Source organism: Acomys russatus, chromosome 13, assembly GCF_903995435.1.
Source record: "Acomys russatus chromosome 13, mAcoRus1.1, whole genome shotgun sequence".
NCBI classification, from domain to species: Eukaryota; Metazoa; Chordata; class Mammalia; order Rodentia; family Muridae; genus Acomys; species Acomys russatus.
The window spans coordinates 68,879,645-68,905,539 of record NC_067149.1 but is presented as its reverse complement, the minus strand read 5'-3'; the positions used below and the strand labels follow the sequence as shown (position 1 = coordinate 68,905,539).

The following is a 25,895-nucleotide window of genomic DNA, read 5'->3' as shown; positions in this document are numbered from 1 at the left end:
CTCGGGGGCAGTCTCCGCGCCAGCTCAGCGAGCGTGGGACGCGCAGCCCCGCACGGACAGCGGCGGGACGCACCGGCAGGCTGCGCGCCTCCGCCCCATCCCCGGCTGCACCAGACCCTCCGCCACCGGCAGCCGCGGAGCGACAAGTCTCGCGAGACTTCCCTCCGCGCGGTACCGAGCCCTCCCGGCCCCCGCCCCCCGCGGGCGGCTCGCCGCTGATTGGAAGAAAGGGTAGTGGCGGCCCCGCCCTCCTCGCCTGGTCTCGCGTGTTTTCCGACGGGCTACCGGCCTGGCTTGAAGGCGGAGGAGCGGAGGCTGAGCGGGTGCAGAGCCGAGGCTGGTTCAGCCCGGGCCGCGGCCGGTGCTCCGCGTGGGGGCTTCACTCAGGTCGCCCTGACCATTCTCCTCCCAACGGTTGACTGGGAACAACCGTTGAGGGCGTTGTTTCCTCCCCCTCCTCCTCACTTGCTCCGCCCTCTTCCGGTTCGGCCTCTGGTGGGTTGCCCTCTAAGGGGAAAAGGGAAGATGGCGGGGCTGTGCGGGAGCGCCGTGCGCACGCGCGAGCCCGAGCGTGCGCTTGTGCGGGCACGCGCATGCGCGCGCTCCTGCGTTTAGGAAGCCGGTGTGTTGGGAGATGAGCCGGGTAGCCCCTGTCCTTAGCGTGTGGTCCCAGACTCTGGCTGCGCGCCGGCTCCCCACCCACCCTCGGCTGCCGTCTGCCTCAGCCTCCGTCCGTTCATCACTGCAGGACCGGGCACGAAAGTAAGCGAACCCCGATGCCCAGGGCTTCCCTGTCCGCTCACCTTGTCCGCCCCCCCCCCACCTTGCAGCCAGGTGTGTGCAGAAGGTTGCTGAGAGCGAGTTTTGCGGGGAGGGGCGGCGCGCTCGAGAGCCGCGGAAGATAATAGCGGGACCGTAGCTCGCTTCCTTACCTTACCGCGAGCACTCCCGCTCTCCTTCCCATGTGCATGTAGAATATAGGGTGGTTTTTTTTTTTTCCTGTGTAAGATTTTATGAGCGAAGCAGGGGAGCGCACCACCTGTTCTCTCTGTTTATAAGTTAAAGTTTTAGAAGTATTTCCTCCTCACCGGTATGGGAAGGCATCTGTTCTGGACTACGTGGTGAATTACGGTAGTGTATTGCAGGTTGACGGGGAGGATTAGAGGTAAGGCTCCTTGGGCAGACCCAGTATGCAGTTACCTCAGGAGATGTGTATCTTTTGGTTGTATTTTTTGCTGTCAGTCTTTTCATGTGGTTTTCCCCCCTCAGCCCCCAGCAAGGATCATCATAAAGAAGAATAGAGCTGTGGTTCATAGGTGTAGGAATCAAATGCAAATGATGTGTACAGGTTCCCCCCCCCCCATTTTCCGTGTTTTGTAAAAGAAAAAAAAAGAGGCGTGGCCTCATTCTGTACGATAATTGACCGCGAAGCGTGAAGTAGCTCATGCCCTGCACTGGCACCACTGCCTTGCCCTTCGTTGCACAAAATTCTCAGAACTTAGGCTCCCCACCGGATCTTGTAGAAAACACCTAGAAGTTAGAACTCACTTGAGGCAAGTGTTATGAGTCAACATTTGGTTGGTATGTTTGTCCTTTTATAGGTAAAAACAAAATGAAGGTTTTTTCTGAATCTCACAAAACAGTCTTTGTTGTGGATCACTGCCCGTACATGGCGGAGTCGTGCCGGCAGCACGTGGAGTTTGACATGCTGGTAAAGAACAGGGCCCAAGGGGTCATCCCTTTGGCTCCCATCTCCAAGTCCCTGTGGACTTGCTCCGTCGAATCTTCCATGGAATATTGTAGAATAATGTATGACATCTTCCCTTTCAGAAAGCTGGTGAGTGTTGTGAACAAAGTTATGGCTTGGAATGCACTCGACGGTGTGAATAGCTGTTAGGTGAATTTGCTGTACATTTGTAACTGTGGAGTTAAAGATGCGCGCAGAGCTGCCCTTTATGACTAATTCAGCACTTGTATTTAATTATGGCCAGCAGTAATAGGTTGATGGACCCTGAGCACTTACAAGTTCCAGGGCGTTCCAAAGTGCTCTATCCTTACTGCTTCTCTAGGAGCCTGTGAGGTGAGCACTGTGCACGTTAGGCACGCACAAAGCCTGTCACAGGTGTGGGGTGAGGCGAGCACTGCACGTTAGGCACGCACAAAGCCTGTCACAGATGTGGGGTGAGGTGAGCACTGTGCACGTTAGGCACGCACAAAGCCTGTCACAGGTGTGGGGTGAGGCGAGCACTGTGCACGTTAGGCACGCACAAAGCCTGTCACAGGTGTGGGGTGAGGCGAGCACTGTGCACGTTAGGCACGCACAAAGCCTGTCACAGGTGTGGGGTGAGGCGAGCACTGTGCACGTTAGGCACGCACAAAGCCTGTCACAGGTGTGGGGTGAGGCGAGCACTGTGCACGTTAGGCACGCACAAAGCCTGTCACAGGTGTGGGGCAGCAGCTGAGCTTGCAGAACAACTGGTGTCCCAAGTGGAATGAATGTCGAGAGGTTTTGCTTTGTAGCCCTGGCTGTCCTGCAACTCACTATGTGACCCAGCTGGCCTCAGATTCACAGAGATACACCTTCTGTCTCAAATGCTGGGTTAAAGACATGAGCCACCTTCCCAGCACCTAACAGCAAAGTTTTTGTTGTTGGTGGTGATAGTGGTAGTGTTTTGTTGTAGCTCCCATCAGTAAGAGGAGACAGTAAGAGGAATTGGATAGCAATTCCAATGTGAAGCTCCCTTAGGTCTCAGGGTAGCTGTGTCAGGACTAACTGCAAGTAGTGGCATCTGCAGCAGCCTAAGCTAGGCCTAGCAGGTCAGAGCCTTATCACCTCACCTGCTGGGGTTTAGGGTTGTGGTGCTAAGAGCAAACCCAGCACTGCATGCTAGGCAGGCACTATACCACTTTCATCCCTTATAGTATTTTAATGTGTTTTACTGAGAAAAAAAAGAGTGTATGTAATTGATGCCCGTTATTTGGCTGTCAGCGCCTTGTATGGCTTTCATGTCTTGAAAGCCTGTTTCTTCAGGCTTAGGTCCAATCCCTCTGCTTGTTCTGGACTTTGCCTTTGGAGAGTACTTTTAAATTAAAGGCCTTTGCATCTGCTGTCTGCTGTGCTGGGAGTTACCTACTCCGGCTCGGTTGGTGGCTGGTTCAGCAGTCAGTTTGGAGTCCTCTCAGTTGCTACATCTCGAGAGCCTGTGTGTCCTCACCTGGGCTTATGTGGCTAACCGAGGTGTTTGTCGTAGTGTTCATCATCAACTGAAATTGCCCTGCTCTTTTCTCCACTTGTGTTCACCATAAACTGCTAAAGTACATCTTCACCATAGACGCTGCCCACATAGTGACCCTGCACTCCGGTGTACTTGGCGCTGGAGGGCAGCTGCATGCACTGGGCATTTACGCTTATAGACGGATGAGTCAGGTGGCTGCCAGGGTTAGGAATTGGGTGTTATTTTACAGTGTTGTGAGGAGTGAGTGAAATTAGAGTTGAATATTAATTGTTTCTTTGGCATCTATTAGGTGAATTTCATTGTGAGTGACTCAGGAGCACATGTTTTAAATTCTTGGACTCAAGAAGACCAAAACTTACAGGAGGTATGCTTAGCATATGAAAATTATCTGAACGTGGTAAAAACTTTCTAAGAATTATTAATTTTAAAAATATTCCTGTATCTTTGCAGAGTTTTAATTTTTTTGCAGACTTAAAATCCTGTTATATTAAGAGAAAACCCAAGCCAATCTCAGCTATAGAGTCTTTTTTCTTACTTGCTACATAACACATTTTATTTATTGGGTTCTTAATTTAAACTTTATCGTGATTGTTAGTGGGGAGATTGTTAGTGGGGGGTACTGTGTGTGTGTTCACAGGTAGAAGGAACTGGTTTTTCCTCCGTCTTGCTGGCTCGGCTCTCGGTTTTTATCGGGTGCTCACAAGCTAACCTTACAGCTTCATGAATGCAAGCACCCACACGCCTGGCTGCTGCCCTTGTTCCAGTCCTACCCACACTGTTTTAATAACTGCTGCACTGTATGATTTTTAAATTAGTTACTATTTGTTTTCTTACTTTGTTCTTTAACATGATTTAGCTGTTGTGGATTCCTTGCAGAATCAGCTTGGTGTCAGCTGAGACTGACAGGAGCTACACTGAAACTGTAGGTCCATTTGGGGACTGTTGCATCTTAGCGGTATAGAGATTTCCAGTCCATCAGCACAGGACATTATTTAGATCTTTAATTTCTTTAGTTAATAATTTGTAGTTTTCATTTATTTTGTTAAATTTATTCCTCAGTATTTCTTCTTTTTAAGAGTTATTGTACGCTGATTTTCCCCCTTAATTTTCTTTTTGGATCATTCATTCTAAGTGTGTAGAAATATAATTAACTTTGTGTATTGATCATACTGCAACCTTGATGAATTAATAAATCAATTGATAGTACTTGGGATTGAACCTATGACTTCATGCATGCTAGGTGAGGGTTCTACCACTAAGCTACAGCTGCAGTCTTGTGCTTACTAATTCTAGTAGCTTTTGAGTGGATTCCTTAAGGTTTTCTACAGATAAGATGATGGCACTTCCAGCATAGGGAAAGTTCTGCTTCTTGTCTTCCTGTCTGGATCACCACATTCCTTTTCTTTCTTAATTGTACTGACTAGAACCTCTGTACAGTGTTGTATAAAATGGTGAGAGGGATATTCTGGTTTGTGTCTGCCACTGGGTAAATGCATGTAGTCCCTTCAGTGTGATGCCCTCACAGGGTTTTCAGGGGTTCCCTTACCTACACGAGGAAACTCCTCTCTGTCCCAGTTCATTGATTTTTTTTTTTGTATTTTGTAAAAAAAAAACAAAAACTAATAATATTTCTGGGTTTATGTAGAGTGTTGGTGTGGTTTGGGTTTTGTTTGTTTGTTTGTTTTGTGGTTATGTCTTGCATTAACTTTTGATGCTAAGTTAACTTTATTTTCTTTTTTTATTAAAAGTTTTTAAATTTTAAGTAGATGCTGACTATATTCAACCCCTTCCTCAAGTCCTCTTCTCTACCCACCCAACTTCTAATTCTTTCTCAAAAATCCAAAGCCAGACCCAACAAACTTCCTCAAAACCAGGAAGATAAAGTAAAACACCACCCAAAATCAATAACAACAGCAAAAACCCACCAAACTGTAACCAGATAAAAGTGTGAAGTCATTATATGTTGGTCAGCTGGTTACTCCTCATCATGTGGCCTGTCCTAAGCGACAGTTCAGTTGTTGCCCTTTACCCTAGTGAGTAGGCTTCCCTTCATTCATTCATTCATTGGAAAATAGAACAGAATAAAATACAGTAAGATAAAACAAGAGCCATCACTCCAAAGTTGGACAAGACAAACTAACAGAAGGAAAAGAGCTCAAGAGAAAGCACAAGCATCAGACCTGCTCATTTACACACTCAGCTGGAAGCCATAGTGTAAGCACAGAGGACCTGGGACAGACGCCTGCAGGCCCTGTGCGTGCTGCCTGTCTCTGAGCTCAGTGAGCTTGGCTGACTTGGAGGGCCTTGCTTTCTTGTGTTATCCAGCCCTTGCGGCTCTTTAACTTTTCACTTCTTCCAAGGGGTTCCTTGGCCTTTGAGGGGAAAGATTTTATGGAAACATCCCCTTTATGGCTCAATGTTTGTCTTAGTTAGAGTTTTATTGCTGTAAGAGACACCACGACCATGGCAACTCTCACAAAGGAGAGCGTTGAACTGAGGCTGGCTCACAGTGCAGAGGTTTAGTCCATCATGGCAGGAAGCATGGTGGCATGCAGACAGATGTGGTGCTGGAGGGGGAGCTGAGAGTTCCACATCTGCATCAGCAGGCAGCAGGGAGAGACAAGGAACCACTAGGCCTGGCTTGAGCTTCTGAGACCTCAGGCCACTGAGCTGTCTCACTCTCTGCATACTGTCTGGCTGTGGGTCTCTGTATTTGTTCCCTTCTTCCAGAGTGTGCTGCTTTGATGATGATGGCTGAACAAGGCCATCATCTGATCCATGAGGATAACAGAGTATCGTAATGAGTCATTTCATCACATTTTCTAGACCCTAGGTATTTGGTTTTACCCTAGGTCCCTGGGATTTCTAATCTCAGGTTCTTGGCCACACAAGCAGTGTGGGGTATGGGCTCCATTTCATGGAGTAGGCCTTAAGTCGAATCAGTTATTGATAGGTTACTCCTGCAAGCTTTGTGTCACTGTTACCTCTCATAGATACGCCAATGTACACCATTGTAGATAAAGGGTCTTGGTGTTTTGAGAGCACGCATAGTACCTTCCTGTACCAAAGACGTTCAGATGTAGGGATGAAGCTCTGTAGGCACCAGCTCGACATGTCCGTGCTCAGTGAGCTGTGTAGGTGTTGTCTGCAGCAGTGGGGCCTGACTGTCATTTATGGATAGCTACCTACAGTATTGGCAACAGCCTGGGCTGTTTGGGGATTCCAATTGGGCCCATTAGGTTAACAACTCAATTCTGGTACTGGAAACTTGATTTGGTGACAAGAGGTGGCTATTGGGGACTCTGTCGCCCCCGTTATTTTGCAATTCCACTTAGATTACCTTCATATTTGTATATTTTACAGAGTTTCTACTGTATTAGGTTTCCATATTACCCTTCAAATATGCCTTAATTTTAGCTGTCTCTCCCAATATTCTTTCCCATAATCCTCTTTCTCTCCACTTGATACTGAGTTAACTTTTATTCTTGACAGAAATCCTCCATGGTCATGGTGTATAATTTTTTTTGTGTTGCTAGATTTGGCTTGCTAATATTTCATTAAGGGATAATATGTATGTGTGTATCACAAACTACAAATGGATACAAACTCCCTATACAAAATACTAGCAAACCATATGGTTAATTTATTTTTATTTTATGTGTATTGGTGGTTTTGCTTGCATGTATGTCTGTGTGAAGGTGTCAGATCCCCTGAAACTAGAGTGACAGACAGTTGGGAGCTGCCACATGGGTGCTGGGGATTGAGCCTGTGTCCTTTGGGAGAGCAGTCGTGCTCTTAATTGCTGAGCTATCTGTCTAGCCCCTTGTTAGCTTTTGTTTTTGTTTTGTTTTGTGTTGTGTTGGTTTTTGAGATAGAATTTCTCTGTGTTGCTCTGCCTGTCTTTGAACTCACTCTGTAGACCAGGCTAGCCTCAAACTCACAGAGAGATCCACCTCACTCTGCCTCCCAGAGTACTGGGATTAAAAGTGTAGGCCACCACCACTCCATGTCCAAATTTTTAAAAAAAATATTTCTTAATTTTTTAACGTATACATTTATATTATTTATACATATATAAAATAAACTATACACAACAAGAAGAACCACGAAACAATCACGAATTATATCAATGTTACATTCATAGTGTTTTGACTATTTGTATTTGGCAACCTTGAAGAAAACATCTTTCCTATCTTGGTTAGTATAAAATTCTGAATGTAAATCAATATATTTCATCTCTATCAACTTAAAACATCTATCTAGACCCAAAATCATCTTAACCCCTAAACAACTAAGCTTAATTGTAAAACTAAACTATCTGGTCTTCAACTCCATCAGCGACTTGAGAAGGAATAAAATTAATTACTTGAATAAACAGGAAATAAGGTTAGCAGATTCCAACGTGGGGAAAAAAAAAATGACAGAGACAGTTTGTTGCCTGAACAGTTACCCAAAACTCTATAACATTGGAGCATCAACTCCAGCTTTTTGGCCCAGTACATCTGACAGACATATTTGTGAGGCAGGAACTATTGAGGACTTGCTTACCCTCTCTTGGCAGAGTTTGGCCATTGACTCTGCCTGCATCCAAGCTTGCCCATTTGTAGGCAGAATTCTGTCAGTGGCCGAAATGACATTTTGCCCAGTAGCTGGTTTGCCACATTTGAAACCTTGTCCAAATTTTTCTGAAGCATCGGTCTGTAGTTTTCTTAGGGTGTCTTTGTTAACATAGCTGTTTCTCCTCTTAGCTGATGGCAGCACTAGCCACTGTGGGGCCTCCTAACCCTCGGGCAGATCCCGAGTGCTGCAGCATTCTGCATGGACTTGTTGCTGCAGTGGAGACCCTTTGCAAAATTACCGAATATCAACACGAGGCTCGCACTTTACTCATGGAGAATGCAGAAAGAGTTGGGAATAGAGGACGGATAATCTGCATTACAAATGCAAAAAGGTAGGCTGTTAGTCACAGTGGTTCTTTCCTGAGAGAATTGTAATTACCATTAGGTTTTTATCTTACAAAGTGTGGATAGCCTGTAAATACACCAGGATGTGCACGTGGATTCTCTGGTTTATTTACTTGCCTTTAATGTTGAGACTGAACTCATTCGGTTCTAAATAAAGATCTATCTTGATAAGACGTACGTGCCCTTGCGCCTGCTATCCTAGTGCTTGGGAAGGCAGGGCCAGGACATTGCCCTGAGTTTGAAGCCGTTCTGGACTACAGAGCAAAACTGTCTCAACAGCAGCATCTTGGTGAAAACTGTTTAGATTATCATGTAAGTTGATAAGGCTGTTTTCTTCACTGATTTTATTTTTTTTTTTAGCTAGTGATTTTATATTATGAATGAATATGCTTGATAGTCTTTGTTGAAGTAATTTTTGAAAACCTATTATTTTTATTTTTTATGTGTGTGGGTTTGTGCACATGAGTATAGGTGCTGCAGAGGCTAGAAGGCAACTCCCATCCCTGCAGCTGGAGTTACAGGCAGTTGTGAGCTGCCAGACTGGGGTGCTGGGAACCAAGCTGAGGTCCTCTGCAAGAGCAGCACTTGCTCTAACCCTTGAGCACTCCCTCCAGCCCCTCCCTGCTGAGGGAATTGTAGATGCAGTGTGGGCATCTACAGTGCAAAGTGGCTTTGACTGTTTTCTTACTGTTTGTGCATTTAAGTTGTCTCTCTCTCTTTTTTTTTTAATACCATAGTGATAGTCACGTGCGGATGCTTGAAGACTGTGTCCAGGAAACAATTCATGAGCACAACAAGCTCGCTGCAAACTCAGATCAGTGAGTACAACAGCTCAGAGACGAGGGAACTGTTTCTAGCTCCCAGGATGTGTGCTTCGTACTCATTTGCTATAGTTTTTAGTATGTTTGGTAGCATTTCCTTCATTTTTTTTTTTCCTACTTAGTGAATTAGCCTAAAGCTATAAGTTTCATCACAGTGTTTTTCATTTCCCTTACATTTAGAATATTACTTTCTTCTCACAGAAAAGGCGTTCAGAATGATAAACTAATACATAAATCTATAATGAGCTGGTAGCTCATTATCATCCCTGCTAGAAATTTATAAATTATGCAAATGTGGTTGTCATTATTCATTATCTACTAGTTCAGAATATAACAACTCATTGCTTTGTGTGAATTTATTTTTAAGTAGTAGCAATTGAAAAAAATAATCATTGCGATATTTAGGGATGATCAAAAAGTGTCGTTTTGTTTGTTTGTTTTAATAGACCAAACAATTGTGCCGCTGTATGAACACCCTCTGGGTGCCCTGTAATTCATTACGACACTAACTCTTTGCACCTAGTGCAGCCCCCACAGACGAAGAGCTCAGCTTCTCAGACATCGGTGTCAGTCTGACTTGCTGGCACCGTCATGTTTGGCTCTTTGTTGTGAACACTAGTGTGCTAACGTGATACAAAGGGCACAGGTGAAGCAGGTGAAGCAGCACAGAGCAAGTGTGGGAGGGTTTACCCCTTGAGGAGAACGTGTGGATGTGTCCCTGTCAGGATCTCTGAGCCCTTTGTCTCCGGGATTTTTATGGAGATGTCACACAGGCCTAACTAATTATTTCTTCTCTGTCCTCTTTCCTTCCTAAAGGAAGGCAGAGTAGGGCTCAAAGCTTCTAAGCATTGTCTTTCTGTAATATTTTTCCATCTAGAAGGTGTGGAGAATCCCAAGAGTTAGGTAATTAGCACAGTTGGACAAGCACTCAGGACATTCCCAGAGATTTAGGAACCAAGTGTCAATCTAGATGCAAGGTGAAATAGTAGAGAGCGGAAGTCCTGTCGGTACCCACAGTACTGAGGACCATAGACCAAATGTAGACCTGTTACATCACAGCTAATAAGGGCGTGTTCATGGCACTTGTACTGGGCTGCAGCTCAGAGTGAGCACTTACTAATCATCTTACATGGAATAGGCGCACTAGAAGTGGAACTATCCTTAGTAGATGGGTCCTCAAGTGTTCAGGAATGTCCTTTACAGTTTACTTGAGAATGGCTCAGTAAGAATCAGTCGCACCTCTATTCAGAGTCAGAAAGAACACAAATGCACTAACGGTGAGTGTGTGTAATGTACAGCTAGAATATATGGATTTTCGTTGAATACACTATTGACAGCTTTTCTTCAGAATACAAGGTTAGGTAGGGAAGGGCTGGTGAGATGTTCCCAGTCAGACAACGTGAATTCAGAACCTGTTTGGTGGAAAGAGAGACTCCCACATCACCCTGTGACCCCCATACATGTGCTGGGCACTCCCTGCATAAATAAGTAAAACTGTAATAATGCTTGTATTCTTAGAAGTGATCATTTGCAGGTAGTTATTGCCTGATTTTTTTTGTCCTTAAAAGAAAAAAAAAGTCAATATACAGATAACTTATTTTCTTTGTGATAATTATAGAAAATTATAAGACCTTTCTCACTTTTTAACTTTAAACAGATTTTTATTTTCCAGAGATTGTCACATAATTGGATATGCTCTGCTTCGTACTGTCTCTTATTCTCCACAGAATGGCATCTTGTAAACATCCCATCTGCTAGTGGCAGCTGGAGTGGGCTGCCTCAGTGGTCAGTTGAGACCAGGGAGCTGTGCATGGCTCTGCTCTGGCACCCACTGCCAGTGTTTTTATAATTTAAATACACAGAGGTTTTGCATTTCATTTAGATGTATGTAATTATTTATTAGATATTTATACAAACATAGCACTGATATACTGTGTCACTGTTTAGAGCATCTGGTTATAGTCATACACTATTTATTGTGATAAAGTTGAAGTTGTTTGTTTGCTTTCCTTAATTCTTTACAGTAGCTATTCTAATATTTTAAGTGAAAGTTTTTTTTTTTTTTAAAGTCTCATGCAGATTCAAAAATGTGAGTTGGTATTGATCCATACCTACCCCGTTGGTGAAGACAGTCTTGTTTCTGATCGTCCTAAAAAAGAGGTGAGTGCAGAAGTGCCACAGGAAGCCGTGGTTGTGCGTCGGAGCTCAGCATTGCTGAGAACAGTAGCATTAAACTGATGACGTTGCTGTTCTTTTCTACCAAGAAAGTGTTTGAAAGACTGAAAACAGCACCTGTATGTCAAGCACCTAAGTGGTCAGGATAGGCTGTGATTGTAAACTTACATGGTGCCCATTTTGCTTCATTATTAGCATTTAGTTTAGTAAAATGTGTTATAAATCCATACCACATTTATGAATTTTAGTTACTTCAGTAACTTTATATTTTTCCCCATTTTGTGAAAAGCAGTACATTCTAATAAAATACCCCTCTGATGACGAAGAAATCAACTTAAATGTTCAGGAAAACCTACTTCTCAACTTTTATTTAAAAAAGAAAGAAAAGAAAAGAAAAATGTATATGAAAAGATGGTTTTGCCGGTTAGTAGGTATCTTCACATCACATCTTTACTGGTAGTCTATGTTTAGAAATAGAAATCTATCCATTTATGTAGTTATAGTAAATGCACTATAGCATAATAATTTTAAATTTTATTTTAATTTATTCACTTATTACTTTAGTGTATGAATTTTTGTATTTAGGTGGTACTTTCAAGTTGTTGTCCTTGTCATATTTTTAGGTGGCTTCTTGATTATCTTATGCCTCTTTTAATGATACAACGTGTTGGTTTTACTTTTTGGTAACTAAAAAAATTAATTATGCTATTATTGTCTTGGAATGAGTAAAATTTTGTTAGTTTACTATGTTTTCTGCTACCTTACCTCAAGTCAAATGTATGTAGTGATTTCCATGTTCCTCCTTAATTTTTATCTGCAGTTTTGTTCTTTATAAAATGAATTATTTTTCCTCAATATTTTTATATGACTTGTAGTCTATTTTCATACTGATAAGCAAAGTTAAAAACTATAACGTCTTTAGTGAATGGTTCCAGCCTAGGTTTTAAGAGGAGAGTGACTGTCTGTTCTGTGGCCGTACCTTATGGCTCACATAGTTCCTGGCCTGTAGATAATATATGGATTGCACATGTAACTGATAAAACTTCACTGATGAAATAATTATCCTGGCCAGCTTTTACATTCCCCTCCCCAAAGTAAAGAGCCCCTGGATACTTAATGGTCTGCAGTAAAACACTAAGAAATAACAGTCTGTGGATTCTCTTTCTTGGGTCCTTTCCTGCAGCTGTCCCCGGTTTTGACCAGTGAAGTCCACAGTGTCCGAGCTGGGCGGCATCTTGCTACCAAGTTGAATGTTCTAGTGCAGCAACATTTTGACTTGGCGTCCACGACCATCACTAACATTCCTATGAAGGTACGCCCTGCTGAGAGCGCTTCCTGTGCGTTTTGATTGTTTGCTTGACATGCCTTATTCACTTTAATTGAACCTTTACTTTTTCTCCCCATATCATATTTTGTTTTGCTAGCCTACATTCAGTGTCTTTGAACAGGTCAGTAAATACTGAAAATCAGAAAGAAAGGATCACAGAACAAAATGTATTGTTACTGTTTCTAATAAGAACATGCCATACGAGATTTTTAAGAACTATGTTCTTATCTTGTTTATCAAAATCTATATTTTAAATTACTTCTCTGTGATTCTTTTCCTGAGAACTGTGTAATTAGATTTTACTTTGTATATTTTGAGTGGATCTTTTATTTCCTGTGCTTTCATTCTTATGCACCCAAGTGTAAAGATATTGATAAGTAATAGGTCTGATGAACGAAAAACAACCCATGGCTTCCAGTTGATTTGGCTCTTGAGGTAGACAGCCGTGGGAGGAGTCGGTGGTCTCACCAGTGGGCTTTTCTCAGAAGTCTGTCCCTCTCTCTTCGTAGTGTCATTAAGTTGTCAGGACCAGCAAAGGGCTTGGTCCACAGTAAGCGTTAAGTGAGTCGTTCCTAACACCGAGTCCACACAGTGACTGTTCTTACCTAAAAATTCAGGGGGACTGTGTCGGAATCCAGTTCTAATTTTTTTCGTTTTTGTTTCTTACTGTAGAGACAACATTTCACTTTATAGTTTATGCTGACTTGAAACATAAACCTCCTGCCTCAGCCTCCCTAGTGCTGGGATCACAAATGTGAATCATAGTACCCAGCCTTGTTTTTAGGTTTTGGGTTTTGTTTTGGTTTGGCTTTGCCATTATCCCATAGATAGTAAGTTGCATGAGAAGTCTTAGATTTTCTTTTTTATGTCCTCCCAATTTTATTGGGTGGTTCTTTACTGTTCTAGGAGACCCTGTGGAATGGATCTGATAAGAGGCAGTGGAAGTAAAACATTGTAGCAAACCCCAACTCATCTCTGAGAGAAGTGCTGGGAAGGCAGCAGGCAGCTTGCTTGTTGGACCTGACACTGTGTGCATCTGTCGTCTGTGTTCGTTCTGTTAATAGATAATACCAAAAACAAGTTACTAAAGCTTGTTTATTAGTATTTACTATGTTAAATAACTGGTGTTCATTAATTCACTGCAGGTATTTAAAGATGCTATTGTCTATTTTTAACAATTTAAGTTCAACTTACATATATTATTTCAATGATAGTATAGTTGAGTTTAGAAACTATTGGCAAGAAAATACATTTGTAGTAAAACAAATTCAAAATTTCTGGAAGAGTCATTTTTGTTAATCCTGACACGTTTGAAGTTCTTACCTTAGTGCTTGTGTTCAGCTAACGGTTCTACAGTAGAGTTCAATACACTCTGAAAAGGGTTGCATCTTTAAATAAATGACTGAGCAAACCATTCTCTTACTTAGCTAACTGTGGCAGAATGCCACTTCAAGCAAAAGGCGAACTGAGTGATTTACTTCATTTTGAAAGCAGACCCAAGTTATTTAAGCTGTCTTACCCTTTGCTTAAGGAGGAGCAGCACGCCAACACCTCCGCCAACTACGATGTGGAGCTGCTTCACCACAAGGGTGCGCACGTGGATTTCCTGAGAAGTGGTAAGAGGGCTGCCAAGGGCTCACGAGCACACAGACTGAGCTCGTCTGCATCTAGTGTCGCCATCATAGTGTTTGCCACCTTGACACAAATCAGATCCGTCTGGGAAGAGGGAATCTTAACTGGAAAATTGCTCTCATCAGATTGGCTTGTGGCTGTGTTTGTGGGGCCTTTTCCTAGCTGCCAGGTGCTGGAGGAGGGTCCAGCCCACCGTAGGCAGTGTCACCCCTCCGCAGGTGGTCTGGGGTGTATTCTAGAAAGGTAGCTGAGCAAACCTGGGGAAACGAGCTGGTTCCTCCGTGGCCTCAGGGTTGTTCCTGACTGGAGCTGCTGCTGTGGTCTCCCATGGTGGCAGACTACGTGAAAAGCTGAGGTAACCCTTTCCTCCCCCAATTGCTTTTGTTTATGGTGTTTATCACAGCAACAGAAAACAACTAGGACAGGTTCCATGGAACTGATATTCCGTAGAGTTTACCTTCATCTCCAAGCTGTGGCTTCCATCCCTCGTGCCGTAGGGTAGCAAGGTTTTGTCACCACAGCAGCTCTGGGTTTCAGATGCTGTAGCAGGGTAAATCATACCAGGTTGTTCACTCCTGAAATTGAGGGCGCTGTAAGGTTTGAAGACCACTTCTATTCCTGAGGCTTTCCTCTGCAGTTGCTGCTGACCGAATGACAGGACTGGTGTTGAGCATGCTCTGTGCATTATTTTGAAGCATAGTTGTGAGCTAGTTAGGGAGATGGTTACGTGCCTAAGGGGTCTTGGGATTCACTGACTGAATTACTAGCAGGAGAAAGCTACTGTGAAAATGTATCTACTGGTGTTTAGTGAAGGAACATAGAAGACTTGATTTTGAAAATGTAACTCGTGGACATTGCTAAGAACCCATTAAGATGATGTCAGTTTTTAAGAGGATTTATTTATTTATTTATTTATTTATTTATTTATTTATTTATTTATTTATTTTAACTTAAAAGATTGTATAAAATTACCTTGGCTATGAAAGTATTTCTTGTCTGTGGAGATGGCAAGGACCCGAGTTCGAGTCTCTAGTACCTATGTAAAAGCCTGTAAAGCTCCATGCCTATACATGACACACATGTATACATGAGTAAATAAAGCCTGAATGCCGTTGTAAAGTGCTCCTATAGGTAAGCTTACCGAGGAGGGACATCAGGGGGGGGTCTCAGGTAGTAGTAGGCCTGTACTTTAGCCCAAGCACCTCCTCATGTCAGGCCTCCGTTGAAAACCCAGCACTCCCAGAACAACTGGTGAGCTTTGTGACCAAGACTTAGCACTAGACAGAGACCTCAAAATCATCTTTGAAATGCCTCTCTGATACTTTTTATATCACTGTTATCATTACATTTTCTTGATTTCACCTTCTGTCCCTCAAACACAACCATGTCTGCATCTCTGCTACCTCTAACTGTTTTCTCAGTGGAGCCCATTTATTTCCTCACCTAGCATTCCAATGAGACTCCTAATGTAGCCACTGTCGGTCCTTTAGCCAGGCAAACTAGGACGCAGCCACTGTGCTCTATGGCTGTGCTGCCTCAGGGCCACATTGCCTGGCTGTCCTCCCTGTTGCCTCCCTGCTCACTGCTACCAACATCTTGACACGTGCTCTTCTTGCTCCCGAATACATTTCCTCCATTTCTTTCATTTCTACAGCATTTCTACAGCATTCTCTAAGAACTTAAGCCAGTCTTGTCAGGAAAAGAAGCTTTTCCAGGGTCTTAGAATGAGACAGAGCTCCCCATCGGAGGCTCTCACGGCATCTTCTTTAACACTTCATCAACTTTGTAATGTCACATTGTTCCACTATAGGATGGACACGTGTGCTCTGTGCCTCTGCAGGTCCCATGAGGGCAAAGGTGCTGCTCTGCCTCTGCACATACTTACTCCAGAACCTTCGTGCTGCTTCTAGAGAAACACTAAGCTTCAGTTGTGCATTTTAGCCTCTTAGTTCCTTTATCATTTATTGGACTGGGCAGGGAGCGACCAGTATGATAATCTGAGGTCTGTAAAAGTTTCATTTTTGGCTATGAAGGCAGCGACCCAAATTCATTAAATTAGTGAATGAAAAAATAAGAAATGTGAAGGGAAATTGCTTACTGCATAGTTGATATCCATCTGCTATTGGCCTGCCTGCCCCCCCCCCCCCCCCCCCCCCCCCCGCTCCCTGCCCCGAGACTGTAAAAAGAGTGTTCTCACAGCGCCCTTCTCTCTTCCAGAGCTTACGTAGCGATCCATCTTTGAAGCTGGTGACCTTTTTAGTAAAGTTAGTGTTTCTGACCTTTCTAAAGGTGACGGCCACTCAGGCAGCAGCAGTAGAGAAGGCCCATTTAAAGAGACAGTGACCCTGAAGTGGTGCACACCCAGGACCAACAGCATTGGTGAGTAGGCCTGCGAGAGCAAGGGCACGCCAAAGGTCTTCGTCAGTGTGATATTGGACCTTGAGGTTGGTTTTGACCTTTGTTTGTCATTGCCTAGGCAAATTGTATTTACGTGTAGGGTGTTTCCTTGTGTTCCCTTACATCAGTGTCTCTTTATTTCAGAATTACACTACTGCACCGGAGCTTACCGCATCTCCCCTGTAGATGTGAACAGCAGACCTTCTTCCTGCCTCACTAATTTTCTCCTCAATGGTAACGTTGATCACGTAATGGCTTGGCTTCAGTTATTGCTAAGAGGAGTCAGTAGTATCACTATAGCATATTTGCCAAAATCATTTTTAAACTTAACATAGTGGTAAGTAGCCTTTAACGGTTTTGCTGAGGGTCAGAAAATTACTTTCTTTCTGACTTGTAAGTATGTCTAAGTAAGTTTTAGCTAACATAGTTTTAAGAATTTTTATTAAATTTTTGGTCTTTAGAATCTGATTTGACACTTTATTTTGTTTTGTTTTTCCGAGACAGGGTTTCTCTGTGTAGCCTTGCCTGTCCTTGACTCTGTAGACCAAGATGTCTTCAATCTTAGAGAGATCTACTTACCTCTGCCTCCTGAGTGCTGGGATTACAGGCGGGTGCCACCACCGCTGGCTGATTTAACATATTTTTGGAAGCTGGAATAATAGCCCTTGACCTTGGCCCACTGTGTTAAATGTTATCTGTGGACTGAGTTTTCTTTGCATACTTAACCATATATAGATATTATTATTTTCAGTGTCTCACCATATGATTCTTACCTGTGAGCTGAAATTTGTAGTTGTCTTTACTTACTTATTTTATGTCTCAATTACTGACTTCCATCTTCTAAATTTAAATTTTAAAAGCTCTTCTGGTAACTTAGGATAATCTTAAGTTGTAGAACTATTGATTTTAAAAGTCTTTGTTTTTTTTTTAAGGTTATTTTCATTATTAAGTACAGAGTAATAAAATCTAAATTCGATGGCGTTTGGCATGTGAAATAAAAACAATTATTCCAGAAAGATGGCATTGTGGGTGGGGATTAAGACTGTGCCTTTTCCTCAGATGCTTTGTAGCATCAGTGACTTGAGAAGTTCTCAGTTTAATATTCACTTTGAATGTCTAGGAGTAAATTTTTATGTGAACTTGAAATTGAATATAAAGTATACAAACCTGCCATTATAATTGCTTTTGGAAAACTGGCCATATAGCTGTAAACTTTAAAGAGACTGAGAGAAGCTGAACATTAAGAGCAGAAGTGTAGATATATAGCTTAGCAGCTAAGACATGAGCTGTGTGAGCTTCGTCACTGATAGCTTGGTCTTGCTTCTCACAGGTCGGTCTGTATTGTTGGAACAGCCACGAAAGTCAGGTTCTAAAGTCGTCAGCCACATGCTTAGCAGCCACGGAGGAGAGATCTTTTTGCATGTCCTTAGCAGTTCTCGGTCCATTCTAGAAGATCCGCCTTCAATTAGTGAAGGCTGTGGAGGAAGAGTCACAGACTACCGGATTACAGTGAGACTTTTTATAAACTGTTTATGCGTATAAGTGTGTTGCCTGTGTGTGTGTCTGTGCAGCATGTGCGTGTGAATGCCTGGTGCCCTTGGCGGCCAGCAGGGGGTGCTGGAGCCTCCAGACCTGAGTTATAGTTGTTAGCCACTGTGTGGTGCTGAGAGTCTAACCTGCGTCCTCTGCAAGAGCAGCCAGTGCGTCTGACCACTGAGCCGTCTCTCCAGCCCTGCCATAAAATGTATTATCTGTAGAATTTAATCAATTAGCAAGAGTTCTTGTTTATGTTAACGTTATGGGGAAGTGAGTTGTTCCAGTAACCATCATCATTGCACACTCTGCCACGTGTCTGGAGCTGTGGAGAAGATAGGGTTAACTAGAGCTTTCCTTGGCATATGTGGTTATTTCAGGGCCACTTTTTTGCGACGGTTGTGGGACTTAAATGTGGATTTATGTGTATGTCTACTCTTCATAAACTACCAAGTATTATGTAATTTACTTTTATTAGGCTTTCTTTGGTAATTATTTTAATAAGGGGTTGAAAGCCAATCAGTATACATTATGGAAAACTGAGCCCAACAAACATCAGAAAACCAACCAACAGACACCCTAACTTACCTACAATTCCATTATTCAAAGAGTAACAGTCATCATTTTGATGTTCTGTCAAAGCAGCTGTTCATAAGAGAGCACTTGAACTGCAGGGGGAAGTGGGGCACCCTTCGTTTCCACTGTATAAATGTTGATCCGTTCAGCTTCGAAAGGGGGGGCAAGCAGTGAGGTGGGTCGCTGTTGGAGAAAGGGCTTTGCTGACAGTCACAGGACAGGACATGAGAGAAATGGACTGTCAGATGTAGCCCATGCTGGAACTTCAGACTAGTTTCTAATTGTGTCTTATCTGGTTACCATTAGGATTTTGGTGAATTTATGAGGGAAAACAGGTTAACTCCTTTTCTAGACCCCAGATATAAAATCGATGCAAGTCTAGAGATCCCGTTGGAACGTGCAAAGGATCAGTTAGAAAAGCACACCCGCTACTGGCCCATGATTATCTCGCAAACCACCATTTTCAACATGCAAGCGGTGAGTGAGTCTCCTCCTATTTTGGGGGGGATTAGTGTGTATTTGTAATTATATTTGTAGGGACAAATTTTTAAATTTGTAATTGTGTCATTTCTCAAGCAAGAAAGGAAATGTGAGTTTGTTGTGGCTGAAGACTTAGTGACTGAGGACAGAGGCAGCAGCTACAGGTTCCCTCCCTGTGGCCATCGTTAAAGTCAGCTTTAAACCATGTTCTTCCTTAATTCTTTGATGCTTGTTTTTGAAGATGGATTTTCTTTTTCTTTTTTTTCTTTCATTTTTTAACCTAACAGGTAGTTCCATTAGCCAGTGTTATTGTGAAAGAGTCTTTGACAGAAGAGGATGTGTTAAACTGTCAAAAAACTATATACAACTTAGTTGACATGGAACGGAAAAATGATCCTCTTCCTATTTCTACAGTTGGTACCCGAGGAAAGGGCCCTAAAAGGTAGTGCTGTTTTCTTTACTTGTTCACACATCAGGGTTACTTACTGGACATGACTTTGTGAGATAACGTTGTCATCTGTAAATTCTCTGAGGGACGAATGTGTGCATGACGCAGGCAAGATGGTGGGCGTTGCTGCAGGGCGACTTGGGGGGGAAGAGAACACACACGTTTCTGTCTGTGTTTGCTTTACCACAGCAAGTGGGTTCAGTAGTTCTCAGTGCCTAGATGTCTTAACAAGGAGCATTTCTGAGGATGCGTGATCTCTACCCCAGAGATGAACAGTACCGTATCATGTGGAATGAGCTAGAGACTCTGGTCAGAGCCCATATCAACAACTCTGAGAAGCACCAGAAAGTCCTGGAGTGTCTGACGGCGTGTCGCAGCAAACCCCCAGAAGAGGAGGAGCGGAAGAAGCGAGGGAGGAAGAGGGAGGACAGAGAGGACAAGTCAGAGCAAGCAGTGAAGGAGCACGGGCCAGACAGGCCCCGGGCAGACCCTGACAGGTGACCTGGTCTCTCTTGGTGCACGTGCGGCCTGTGCCTTATGCTTGTGCTTGTCTGCTCCGTAACTGCACCTTTAGTCACACCATCTTTATTTGCTGTAAAAAGGAATGAGTTTTTACTATTAGGGCAAAAATGTTTAATTTTTCCTAACCAGCCTTTGGTTATCATGATGTTTGATGGCTGTATGCACTTTGAATATTATAAAATTCAAAAAACATGTTTATGTTGAGTGAGTGATTTGCCAGGCTTTTGTCTCAAGATCCTGAAAGAGCACTCTGCCTTATGTTGGAGATAGGCCAACGGTCAGTGATGACAGCAGGGTGTGGACAGCGCTGTCTTGCTTGAGTTAGCCGTTTGGAGCAGACAGCATGCCATAAGTCTGACATCATCCCCGAGCAGCGCGCTGCTTCCCCCTAGTGGTATCAAGGTTGAATTTGTAAAACCACATAAATACAAGTTAACAGTGTGGGCCAGCAAGATGGCTCACAGAGTAAAAGCTTGAGGCCACACTTACTACTGAGCTGGAGCCCTGGGACCACCACGGTGAGGGAGAGAACTGACCCCAGCATAGTTCCTCGCACACACGCCATAGTGCCTGGCTTGTCATCCCCTCCTCTCCCATTTAACTAGTTTTAAAAGCCAGTGGAAATCTCAGTGTCTCACCAAGGAGTTGCCACAAATCAGGCAAAACAGCTGGGTTTGCCTTAGTGGTATTGGGATACGTCCCTAAAAGCAGCAGGACTTTTCATTATGGAAAATTGCAATCACTCACAACTGAGTAACAAATAGCCTCTGCCCTCACAGTCGCCAGTTCATGTCTGCTCCCTTCAGCCGTGGTCTGTAGGACTGTCGGCAGTGATTCTGGAAGGGCCTGTCCATTTCTAGATAGGTAGGACACTCTGCTTCTCGGTAGTTTAAGCCATGCACTCTTTGCTGCTGACTGTAGAACACAGAGAGAAAGCTGCTTCAGCTCCAGCCCTCTGCGTGTAGAAGTGTTCCTCTTACGGAGGGAGTCTGCTAAAAGGCTGGACTAGGGCCTGGAGGCCTAGGAAGAGGCACTGGCTCTCTGAGCTTGAGGTCAGCCGAGACTCCAGTGAGACACCGTCTCAAGGAAAACTTTAGAGTGAGGCTCCCAACTGATGAAACTCAACACATTCCTTATTACGTAGACCGCACCGCACATGACAATAAAGCTATAATCTTGATTGTAATTTGGAATAGATTTATTTTTCTTTATTTCTAAAATGTGAAATGTCTGATGGGTATTACATTGTCTATAACCTTTTAACTATAATCTTGTTTCCCTCTGGTTTGGTTTTTCCCTCTACATCTGACTAATCCCTGAACTGTTATTACTATAATATAAAGGGAGGTAAAGTTGTGTTGAATTGACGAGATTCTTTTATATGACTTTTAGAACCTTTTGTAAGATCAACTATGTAATATGAAAACTGATAATAATATACAGATAGTGTAGCTACTGGGCCATCTTTTAGACTTGTAAATTAAACTCGGCTTTATTATTTGTTCCTCTACAAGACTGAAAGGGATTTTAGAACGAGGGAAAGAAGAGCTGTCTGAAGCAGAGGTCATAAAGGACTCACCTGACTCCCCAGAACCTCCAAACAAAAAGCCCCTTGTTGAAACGGACGAGACGCCACACATGGAAAAGTCTAAAGGTGAGGACAACCCTGGGTGTGGCCACGGGGGCTCAGCTGCTGCACATGCATCTGTGACAAGGAGCTCCTCACAGCTGGGTGTCAGACAGGAGACACTGGTCACAGCCTTGGAAATGAAGATGCTTTCAACATTTAAAAAAAAAGTAGCAGTGTACCTCTATTAGTGAAGGCTTTGAAAAATATAAAGTCTATAAGAAATTGTCAATTAGAAGCTGAAATCTAATTATGCTCCTGGAACTACTAACTGCAGGCTTACAGAAGACAGGCTCTTCCCTAAGCCCCTTTATCATTGCTCATTTTTTTTTTCAATTAACAAGCAAAGTAATTGGTTTATTGTGACATTTTCATTGAGTACATCATGGAGTGTTAACTGTAGTCCCCTCGTATGAGATGCTTTCCTGTCCCTGATCTCTCTCAGCAGCCCCCTCTTCTCCTAAGTACCCACCCCCCCTCACTTTGTTATGTACGTGTGCAAAGTGTAGTAAAATCTACACTCCGCATGTGAGGTAGAGACAAGTGTAGAGACCCCTTCCCCCCAACTCTTGGATGATACTTACTGAGTAGGAAAGTATGGTGTGACCATGTTTTCACCATGAGACCTTTATTCTTATTTATAGGCTGAGAAGCTTAGTTTCTTCTTAAAGTAATTCTAGGTCTAAGAGATGGGATTTGGACTCAAGTTCCTGATGTCATTCTGGGCCTTACTATTCTTGGAGGTCACTGGGTTCAATCCCCTTGGATACGGGGGACATCATCAGACTAGCTGGTACCTTACACTTGTGTCTTGTAGACCTTGAGAGCAGGGCGGGGCAGCTTGCTGCTGTCAGCGGGTCATCCTCTGAGCAGGCAGGCTAGCCTGCTCCTTAGAGCTCTGGGACACACTCATTCTTCAGGTCACTAATCTTGCGGTTGAGGAAGCAGGGGTCACTTTGAGATGGTCTTCTGGTATCTGCCTCTCAGGCCGTTGCGGAGCTAGAGGTGATAGGATATAAATCTGTCTACTGAAAAGTATATACCTCACATGCTGGGTATACCACTGTGGGTTACAGTAAGAGTTTAGGCCTACCTTAAAGATTTTTTATTCTTTGCAAATTCATACACGTACATGTGTATTCGAAGCATCCGCACTCTGGTTCCTGCTTCCCTCTTCCCTAGGTGTCCCCTCCCACAGTCCTGTCTCTCACTGTTTTACCAGCTATATCGTTGTGTGTCTTCTGGTCAGCAGCATCCCTTATTCCTGTTCCATCTGCTTTGGAAAAGACTTCCCACCCTCAAAGCCAGTTGTATGGCTGATGTCTGCATGGCCCTAAAGGCTGGTTCTTCTAAGTGTGCCTTGCGGATTTGCTGAAAATCTATTCCGCTTTCTTGGCCTGGTGCAGGGCCTGAATAGTCCAGAGTGAACAACAGAAGTGAGGGTTAAGTTTGTTGCATTTCTAAGACTTGAAGTAATATTTTTTCTGCTTTTCCTCTTTCTGCTCCGACACCAGGGCCAGTGTCCTTACTGTCCTTGTGGAGTAACAGGATCAACACTGCCAACTCCAGGAAGCACCAGGAGTTTGCCGGGCGTTTGAACTCTGTCAATAACAGAGCTGAGCTATACCAACACCTTAAGGAGGAGAATGGGTTTGTGTAACTTCCTGTGGAAACTGCTTTGTTGATTGTGTAGTCCTGTCATGAAGCTGCTGGCTTGTGGTCAGCAGTTTTGTACTGGTATTCTGAGCTGAATACACGGCCTCTGAGGAGGAAGATATTAACCTTTTAGACACTTGAAGCTCATAAAAAGCCCAGTTTACTGATTGTACTGTGAAACTGTCTGCTACCTGCAGCTTTGTGTTTTCAGGGAGTAAAATCACACACTGAGTCCATGGAACGTTAAAGCATTAGAATAGAATAGAACACATCTCAGACACGATGATTTTAATCAGTTGTTTTAAGAAATCCTTCTGCAGGCCGGGCATGGTGGCGCACGCCTTCAATCCCAGCACTCGGGAGGCAGAGGCAGGCGGATCACTGTGAGTTCGAGGCCAGCCTGGTCTACAAAGAGAGTTCCAGGACAGCCAAGGCTACAGAGAGAAACCCTGTCTGGAAAAACAAAAACAAAACAACAAAAAAAAATTCCCTCCTACAGTACATTGTCAAAGGGATTCCTTTTGTAGAAATCTTCGGCTAAGTGGAGGAGACTTCCCTTCTGTGCTTGGAGAAGGGGGAGTGGGACAGGGAGGGGCCTAGGGACGTGCCCTGATCTTCACAGGCTCACTTTTCTCTCATGTGCACAGTGAGGAGGTTGGACTGGCTGGAGGACCCCGAACTTCAATCCCTTTCTTAAAGTGCTCACATTCTCCTGTTGTGAATAGGTTAGATTTTAGTTCCAATGGGTAAAAGTAGATACAAATATGGATTGCTGGTAAGTGCTCTAATTTACCATCTCATTTGCCCCTTCTGATCTTTTCAGGATGGAGACAACAGAAAATGGAAAAGCCAGCCGCCAGTGAAGAATGACTGGGGAAACTAAGCTTAGTTATTGCAAAAAAAATATTTTGGGCAGAATTTGATATAAGTACTTTTACAGCAAGATTGTATAGCTATGTTGCCTGGACTGGTTTTTACATTTTTAAAGAATTTCAACAAATTATCTTTTTGTACTAATTCTAAGATTGGCAGAGTCAAAATATATACATTTGAGATTTGTCCTCCCAAATCACACAGTTTATTTTACGGTAAAAGGTGTTCCCTCTGGAAATGTTTTTTATAAAAAAAAAAAAAGAAATCTTAGGCTTCTCTTTGCCAAATAAAACTACTAAATGTATGAAATGCAAAGTATTGGACTGTTACTTTTTAAAAAGATATTTGGGGCTGGAGAGATGGCTCAGAGGTTAAGAGCACTGCCTGCTCTTCCAGAGGTCCTGAGTTCAATTCCCAGCAACCACATGGTGGCTCACAACCATCTGTAATGTGATCTGGTGCTCTCTCCTGGCCTGCAGGTGTACATGCAGGCAGAGCACTGTGTACATGCAGGCAGAGCACTGTGTACATAATAAATAAGTAAATCTTTTAAAAAGAAAAGAAATGGAAAAAGATATTTATAAAGCTTGGTCAGAACTTAAGTAATATTTGTAGTAGTTAATACAAGACTATATCTGTCTGCATGGTGTATAGTGAGCGCCTTTCCAAGGAAGACTGCTGGCTTGGTTTTATTTTTAAGGCTTTGCCTTTGTGAGGACATGTGTTTGTCTGCTACCCATTTAAGCCAGAATTTTGAAGTAGTTAGTGTGACCTTACCTTTGTTAGTTTGATATACTACTGCCTTCTTTTTACTCTTAAAATGTTTACTGTCCACTAACTTTTTGTGTTGATGGAGAAGTATACAGGAAACAACCTCACAAAAGAGGAAGAGGCGCTGAGGTGGCTTTCACCCCTCGTAGGGTTCTGGTTCCTTTGTCTTTGGAAGCACCATGGCTTGTTGCATGCTCTGTTAGCGTCCTTTCCGTGCTGTTTGCTTGGAATCTCATAGGGTGGTGTAAGAGACATGTTATCTCAGGGTTAAACAGTTTCTAGGGTTGGCCTACATTTTCTTGAGCTTACTGGGGAGGAGTCATTTGTATCACTCATCTTTCTGGGGTTTTGAGTCCAGGAGACACTGACTGTAAGGCTCTAAGTGGGCAGCATGAGGGACAGCTACACTCCAGTCACCAAGTCACCCACTAGATGCTAATTTGTCTTTGACATTACAGCTTAAGCGAAAGCCAAGCAGTCCTATGTCACAGGGTGCAATTTAGAGTAGTGTACACAATGTATAAAAACTGTAAGGTTTGTGTTTGATTGTCCAAAATTGTCATATGACCATGGCCAATCATTACAGTATTAAGACACAGATTTATTGGCATGGAGGCTTCATGTAAATACTAAGAATTGACCTGAACAATACATGGCTGGCTTTGGAGGACTGCCCCCAGGTGTCTCAGTGTTGCTTGGGTGCCCTTGGTTCAGATCAAAACCGTCTGGATGAGGTATGAGTTGCTTGCTTTCTCATTTCTGCCACAAGACTGCTAAACCATTAGTGTAATTGTATACAGATCTAAAAGTGCACAAATCTAGAAATTTCCATAGAATCATAAAGACTTAAAGTGCTA

The 25,895-nt window shown here is 43.3% G+C and overlaps 1 protein-coding gene across 4 annotated transcripts; it reads left to right on the top strand.

Annotated features, from left to right (window-relative positions):
• Positions 1–339: 339 nt before the first annotated feature.
• On the top strand, positions 340–24,689 carry Ints13 (integrator complex subunit 13). 4 transcript variants are annotated; one of them, XM_051155599.1, is made up of 18 exons: positions 340–495; positions 1,602–1,837; positions 3,526–3,600; positions 7,985–8,187; positions 8,938–9,018; positions 11,091–11,181; positions 12,380–12,508; positions 14,055–14,139; positions 16,445–16,534; positions 16,697–16,786; positions 17,883–18,061; positions 18,968–19,138; positions 19,429–19,583; positions 19,856–20,086; positions 21,626–21,765; positions 23,253–23,388; positions 24,042–24,119; positions 24,218–24,688. In XM_051155599.1, the coding sequence occupies exons 2-18, from the start codon at positions 1,613–1,615 to the stop codon at positions 24,255–24,257; spliced, it is 2,199 nt and encodes a 732-aa protein (XP_051011556.1). In that variant the 5' UTR covers positions 340–495; positions 1,602–1,612; the 3' UTR covers positions 24,258–24,688. The 4 variants fall into 4 exon arrangements, with proteins under 4 accessions (XP_051011556.1, XP_051011554.1, XP_051011555.1 ...); XM_051155597.1 differs by lacking the exon at positions 340–495 and adding an exon at positions 506–834 and having other exon boundaries at positions 24,218–24,689; XM_051155598.1 differs by lacking the exon at positions 340–495 and adding an exon at positions 506–762.
• Positions 24,690–25,895: the final 1,206 nt, after the last annotated feature.